At 40.8% G+C, this 7,028-nt stretch overlaps 1 protein-coding gene across 11 annotated transcripts in view; it reads right to left on the bottom strand.

Annotated features, from left to right (window-relative positions):
* The window catches only part of Cadps (calcium dependent secretion activator), a 434,854-nt gene that overhangs the window by 87,060 nt on the left and 340,766 nt on the right, over window positions 1–7,028 (bottom strand). For all 11 annotated transcript variants that reach the window (XM_028760516.1, XM_028760517.1, XM_028760521.1 and 8 more), the window contains one exon: window positions 6,278–6,419. In XM_028760516.1, coding sequence (XP_028616349.1) covers window positions 6,278–6,419 — 142 coding nt within the window. The remainder of the gene's footprint in view (window positions 1–6,277; window positions 6,420–7,028) is intronic.

The raw sequence follows: 7,028 nt of genomic DNA, 5'->3' as shown, positions 1-7,028 counted from the left end.
AGAGAGAGAGAGAGAGAGAGAGAGAGAGAGAGAGAGAGAGAGACAGAGACAGAGAGAGAGAGAGAGACAGAGAGAGAGAGAGAGAGAACATGTTCAGAGATTCGCGTCAAACCAACGATATTTCTTTGGAGGGTCTGTGTCATGTACTGCTCCAAACACTGGCACCGAACATCTTGCAGAGGCTTTTGAAGGATGTTCCATGCAGCCAAAGTCACTGGCATGGTAGAGCCCAGCCTAGCTCCGCATCGGAAAGGAGCCTTCCCATTTAAGGGGGAATTGACAGCACTTTGGCAGAGGACTTGAGGTTCTCTTTTTGGATCTTGTAGGGAAGAAGGAAGTTTCGCCAAAGCAGCGCTGGGTGAGCTGTTTGCCTAGCAGGACTCCTGGAGGCCAGGCTGCCTCTGGGCACGCTCTGCAGGGCAAAGCTGCAGCAAAGGCGTTGGCCCTGGTGAATGGCTTGGACGCCTGTATCCCTCCACAAATAAGTCATTCAAATGTTCCCAATGGCAAGTCAGCCCTGGATTATAAACTAAAAACCCTAGAATGCATGGTTGCCAACCCGGTATCCTTTCCTTTAAGGGAGCTAGGTGTTTCACAGACCTATGACTTCCTGTGGTGCAAGGATATCTTAGGGGGAACTCAAGGGAAATCGAACTAAATATTACTATTAAGTAGAAGGAAAAAAAATGGAACTTTCGCTTCCATGTGTGTCTGTTTAACTGGGGAATTTGCCTTTGAATTCAGTCCCTGGTGGTTCTCAGTCTTAAACACTGCCATGAAACAAATCCGTTGGCGATTTCCACTGAGACATGTGTAAGCCTATATAAGCAAATGTGATCATTAAACGATACACACACTGAATAATGATCAAGGAATTAGGAGATCTTAGAGATGGCAGCCTGGAAAGTTAAAATGTCAATTCTGAGCAAATTATAAGTAGCTAGAAATGAATAACATACAAGTGTCTGCAAAAGCAACTTAATTTAAACATATTAGCGGGTGGTGAGTACACAAGCGGGAAGAGACCTTCGCTTTGCATACAAAATAAAAAATACTCATATTAATCAAAACATATTTTTTTTTATAAAATACAGCATCTTGGCTGTGAACTTGGGCTTAAATAGACACGTATCCTAAATAGCACATGCTATTAATGATTTAGTTTTAAAATGATAAAATATGACATTTCTGGTTTTATCAGAATAATAAAGCATATTTTTAATGTTACTTATATTTTATCGGGGACACTAAAAGAGTAACCATGAGAGGTAACTTCTAAGCATAATAGTTCAATATCGCATATTTAGAGGAAGATTTTGCATAGCACTCAGTTATGATGCAAGCTCTGTGAGCTACTGGGAGCTGTAATGAATCATTATTTTCAAAGAGGGCCCTCAGTGACTACTGGACAACCAGCCAGTCATGCTTCTCTGTAAGAATCATAAGTAACTGTCTCTGGGCAGGACAAGAAGTGAGAATTAGAATCCTAGTAACTGATACACATTAGAAATTAGCCCTATCCAATCCAGGGACCTTAAGGAAAAGGATTGCCTTTATCTCTCTAGAGCCTGAGATTACAAAATTCTCACCTGCTCTCTCTCATGTCCATTTGTGTTAGAGATGTTTATGTATCCCGTTTCTATGGATGGCAGTGAGTATAGGTGGGGCCCTTTTCTTAAAATTGTTTTTAATCAAGACTGTTTCTATGCAAAAACGATACGGTTACATCATCCCTCAAATATTTCTGCTTTAAGCTTATGGATGGGGGTAGATTTTTAGATACAGAACATGTTCTACTTTTACAAGCCATTTGTTGCATGAATATATGAAGTACATCTGTCTTTTCCTGGTGCTTTCACATTGACGCTTCTCTCTGTGTTTGCCCTTAGGTCTACTCCTCCTCAGTGGTTTGGGTACTATTTGATACCTTCCCAGAGTCCAGAGTAATGTCTCCTAACCTGTTATTCATTACTACACAGCCCCAAACTTCCTTCTCTATGAAAGTTTATAGGCTCTTTTCTTTAAAAAAAAAAAAAGATTTATTTATTTTATGTATATGAGTGCTCCATCTGCATGTATATGTGCATGTCAGAAGAGGGCGTCAGAACTCATAATAGATGGTTATAAGTCACCATGTGGTTGTTGGGAATTAAACTCAGGACCTCTGGAAAAGCAGCTGGTGCTATTAACTGCTGAGCCATCTCTCCAACCTGTCTCGGTGAAAGTTTAATGCCACAGATATACTATTTATCTACCTATGTAGTATATGTAGATCTACATTTTTTGTAAGATCATTTACCACAGCCTTGGGACTGCCCCACTGAGAAAGCATCCTTTACAGAATAAACCCCAAATGTCCTAGGATTTGACACCCTCTCAAACATCTTCAAGGCTTGCCCCATCCTTGATAGCCCATGCTGTCCCACAACAAATATTCAGCGTTGCTTTTTTCTGCTCCCCTATATGTTCCACTGGTGTACGTAGTCTTCCTAGTGAGCCCTGCCTCTTTTGAAATGCTACTCTTCCTTTTCAACCATTCAGTGGGAACTCATGCCCCTATGAGCCACATTCTGACAGCTCTCTTTATATGATTTGTGCATACATAGTTTGGCAATATTTAAAGCCATTTTCTTGTGTATATATTAATAGACCCAACTAGATATAAATGCCCAATCTGGAGATTGTATCATTTTTTTTTCCACCCATCTCCATGGTTCTACTTTCCTCTTGTCTTCTTATAATCCCTAGCCTGTCTGGGTTCCCAACATTTTGTTGATACAGCTGAGCCTGACTATGTGCCAAGCCTGTCTCTGTTCTAGATGCTGGAGAGAAGAGAGCTTGTAGTTGTAAGTGGACATGCATACACATCTCCACACCCTATTACTAAGAATCCTAGCAATGGAAATTTTTTGGTTATCAAAAGCAACTGTTTTATAAAGGGAGACACTGAGTCTTGGGAAAGTCAACTGAGAAAGGATCTTAATTCAGAGACACTGATGGCTGGTGGTCTTAGGACTTCTTTTGTAATATTATTGTGGTTACGATCATTAATGTGTGTCCTCATGTACCAGGTAATGTATCTGGAGATCATGGAACAATTTCGTAGAATTGGTTCTCCTTCTCCACATTTCCCTGGGATCTGGTAAACAAACTTTCTGGACTCACAAGGACCATATCTCCTGAGTCATTTCACTGGCCCCAGAGTCAAGAGATCTAGCTTCAGTAACGCCTGTGTTTTTGACAGCTAGTCACCCACAAACTGTTGAAGTCCCCAGAGGGGATACTTTCTGTTACCATCAAATCTTCATTATTGGGAATGGGTATTAATTAAAAGGTACTTTTCATTTGTAGATCTCAGGCCCAGAGGAAGAACAAGTATTTTGAACACTAGGAAACCAGGATTTATAGTCCTTATCAAGAAGCAGTATTTTCTTTGCTCTTCTTAACCTCCCTAACCTGACACAGAAAAATCACAAAGCCCAGGATTCCCTGCACCCAGAAGAATCCAATCAGAGAGAGAGGGGTCACCCACCCATAGAAAAGCATTCCTGGATTCTACTTTGAAGACCTTTATGACATATTACCAATAAGCCATCACCATATGCCTGGGTGAGGTGTTGTTCACCCATGTGCAGAGACCAAACTTCACATTCAGGGCTGCCATACTTGCACACTACTTTCTCAATTCTAGATAATGGCCCTATGGCATGCCCTGATGAATGCTCAGGGAAGGGCTATGGCGTGAAGTTCCACTGAACACTTGGGCCCATCTTGAGAGAGAGTCTTTGGATGTAGTTGGAAGCTGTGCGGTGGGGTTCCAAATCAGCATCCACAGAATAATAGAGTAAGTGAGTAAGATGCAGTCTCTCTCTTCTCATTTTTCAAAGTAAACAAACTTCAGACTTAGCTATTTACCTATACTGCCAAATAGCTTACATTATATTAAGCACAGATAATTATAGTTAATTTTTCTTTACAGTGCAGTAGTTGCAAACAAGGAAATATGAAAGATGAATACTATTTTTATGCATTTTCTTTTTATCTCTTTTATTCATTGTATGTGTGTATGTGCACATACATCTCTCTGTGTGTGTATATGTGTGTGCACATGTATGGATGTTTGAGTGTTATAGTCATGTGGTGGAAACTGAGAAGACTAAAGGACTGGACAACTTAAATTCCCACAAGTCAGTTCCTAGTCCAGGAGGAGCCTGATTGAGAGGATTCTGAAAGAGTTTTTGCCACTATTGCTTTTGATAAAAATCCAAGTTGAAAGAGGCATTTTTGTTTAAGGAAGAGGGATGGCCTTCTTCACATGTTGAATGTGTTCTCCCTGTATCTCTTTGCATTGTTAGAGGAATGGAGAGGTTTGTCTCTCTACAAACACACATGTCCCAATCTACCTTTTTATTCTTCATGCTAGGCTATGCCTCAGAACTTCCACACAGCATCCATACTGTCTAAAAATAAGATAATTGGTGTGTGGTTAAAAAGAATATCAATCTAGCTTATGGTTGGCCTTTGCAAATATCTCCAGGTACTCTGAAAGGCATAGCACTGTTTGATATGGACTGAACAAATCACAGGCTAATAGTGGTACAATTTGGACAGCAAAACATTTACTTCCTCCCTTTTGGCTCCCACTCACATCCACATATTCTCAGGTGATTATTCATAACACTTACTCTTTTGAAAGTTTCAGGCATTTAAATTATGGATCCATGAGTCCAATATCATCAGTTAAAAAAAAACCATTCCAGACTATGACTCCAATTGTGAAAGTAATTTTAATTCTATCTCTACTGCTGGTAGTAAGTACTCAGAACACTGAATGCTTCCAAATGAATAGCAGTCATATGTTTGGCTTCTGAAGAAGTTAACAGATTATAAAATGACTTTAGTGACATTTTCACAGAAATTTATGACAAGTCTCAGGCCCTGGGTAGGAACTTTTTAAAGAATCACTTTTAATGATGAGAAAACACATTCCTAGAAGTCAAACTCTGCCTTCCTGCTAGGGCAAGGCCCCAGATCTACAGCTCTTTAAGAACTCAGGGTGGTATCATTCCTCTCCTCTATGTTGGCAATAGTACCTACCACATTTAAACCCAAGCAGGGAAATGCTATTTCAAGACCATTGCTATTTTCAAAACAGGAATATCACTCACTTAAGCCTTTTTCTCTTCATAGCTCTTTTCCAAAGCACAATGGCCATGATTATTATGACCGACAAATAAATAAATACCCCCTTGTGTAAGTCTTACCCTCTTAATCTAGTTTTAGACTCCTGAGGTAAAAGTCAACAGAACCATTTCTTTTCTTCCAAACCAAGAGCTATGGGTTATTGGCCTGCTTTCAGTTGGGGCAAATCAAAGCAATTGTCCTGTGACTTAACTGTGGGAAGGGACAGAGGGAACTGTGTCAGTCAGGGTTGCCTTAAGAGATTGATATTAGAAGAACATTCATTTAGAAGCCTACTTCAGAAAAGGAATTTGTATTGAGGAAAGCCTCTTGAGTTCTTTCCAATTGAGAGAAAAGGTCTGGGTTTCCTAAAAATTCTAGCATATATGCCTGTTTTGTTCTAGGTTGGTACATTTCAAAGATGTAAAGTGCTGCAGAGTATGAAATAATTTCTTAGAGAAGTGGTGGTGGTGGGGGTGCCCAAACAACTAGAGTCTACCAGGGCAAAGGCAGAGCCAGGCTTTACTAGAGCTTTTCAAACCATATCACACACCCTCCATATAGGAGTGTCATTTCCGGGATATTTGGGGCCGGTGCTTGGCAGTCCACAGGCACAGCCTGCTCCTCTGGCAGCAGAGGAGTCTCTGGGTCTGCCAAACACACTCAATAGCTGAGGTTGCACAGCAGCTGTGGAAAGTAACAAGCTTACAACACACAGGATCCCCCATGATTTGTCCTGTGGGATGTGTAACCAATAAAATCTTGTATATTGTGGTCAGGGCTTCCCCTCTCCTGGGCACCTTACGGAAAACACTGTGAGAAGTAGCATTCAATTAAGATAAACAGAATTAATACCACACCCATAGTTACAGCCCTCTTGTGACACAAAGGTTTCAATTCATAAAAACATACTGGTACCCCTCTCCCTATTCCATCCAGGCAGGGAAGCCACCAGTACTATGTTAAGAAATAAAACAGTGCTTGTTCTCTTTTCATACTAACAGTGATAGCCATGTGCCACCATTAATCCATTTCTATATGACTCTGTAGCCATTTGTACCCAAATTCCGATGGTATTAAAAGCAGTTTTCCTTACTTGACTGGTTCCCATGACTCCCGCTCAAAGCCCCTGTGGATGGATTGTGCAATGGAGGACTCCATCAGATCCACATATCTAACAACAAGTGGGGCGAACAGGTCCTGCAGGTGTTTGTGAAACTTTCCATTGCACAAATTATCTAGAACAGATAAGCAAAATCCCGGTCAGAACCCACAGCAACTTTATTGAAGTACAGTGTACACACAGAGAGTACTGTCTTCTAGATCCAACACCCTGCTCCAAAGGAGACGGAAAGAAACCAAAAGACAAAAACAGGAACTGCATGGAAACACATCCTTGAATCTGCGTGGAAGGGAAATGTGAACCAAAGTCATGGTACCCATTTGTGCATTCCTATGAAAAGCATCAACCCACAGCATTTGTAAATGGTTTCTCTTACTCCTCTTCTGCTGACTAGTTACCAGGAAGAAAACAATGCTCCCTGTCTCCTCCCCTCCTTCTTCACCCTCCCAGAAGGACTGCTTTAATAGTTGTCATTGCTATAAGACGCTTACAGTGTAATTTGGCCAGAGGTGTCTTTTATCTAGGAAGTGTCATCTGATAAAAATTGAGAAGCTTAAAGAGGCTAAGCTAACCAATTTTCTAGAGAGTAAAGAAAACACAAGAAATGAATACCTCTTCCCACATGACTCTCGGGTTCTTTTCAAAGACAGGCAAGAGAACTGCTATCCACAGTTAAGTCTCTCTCTCTCTCTCTCTCTCTCTCTCTCTCTCTCTCTCTCTCTCT

Source organism: Grammomys surdaster, unplaced genomic scaffold (genome assembly GCF_004785775.1).
Source record: "Grammomys surdaster isolate TR1022 unplaced genomic scaffold, NIH_TR_1.0 126546, whole genome shotgun sequence".
NCBI lineage: Eukaryota > Metazoa > Chordata > Mammalia > Rodentia > Muridae > Grammomys > Grammomys surdaster.
The sequence above is the reverse complement of the archived record's forward strand: the minus strand, read 5'-3'. Positions and strand labels throughout refer to the sequence as shown.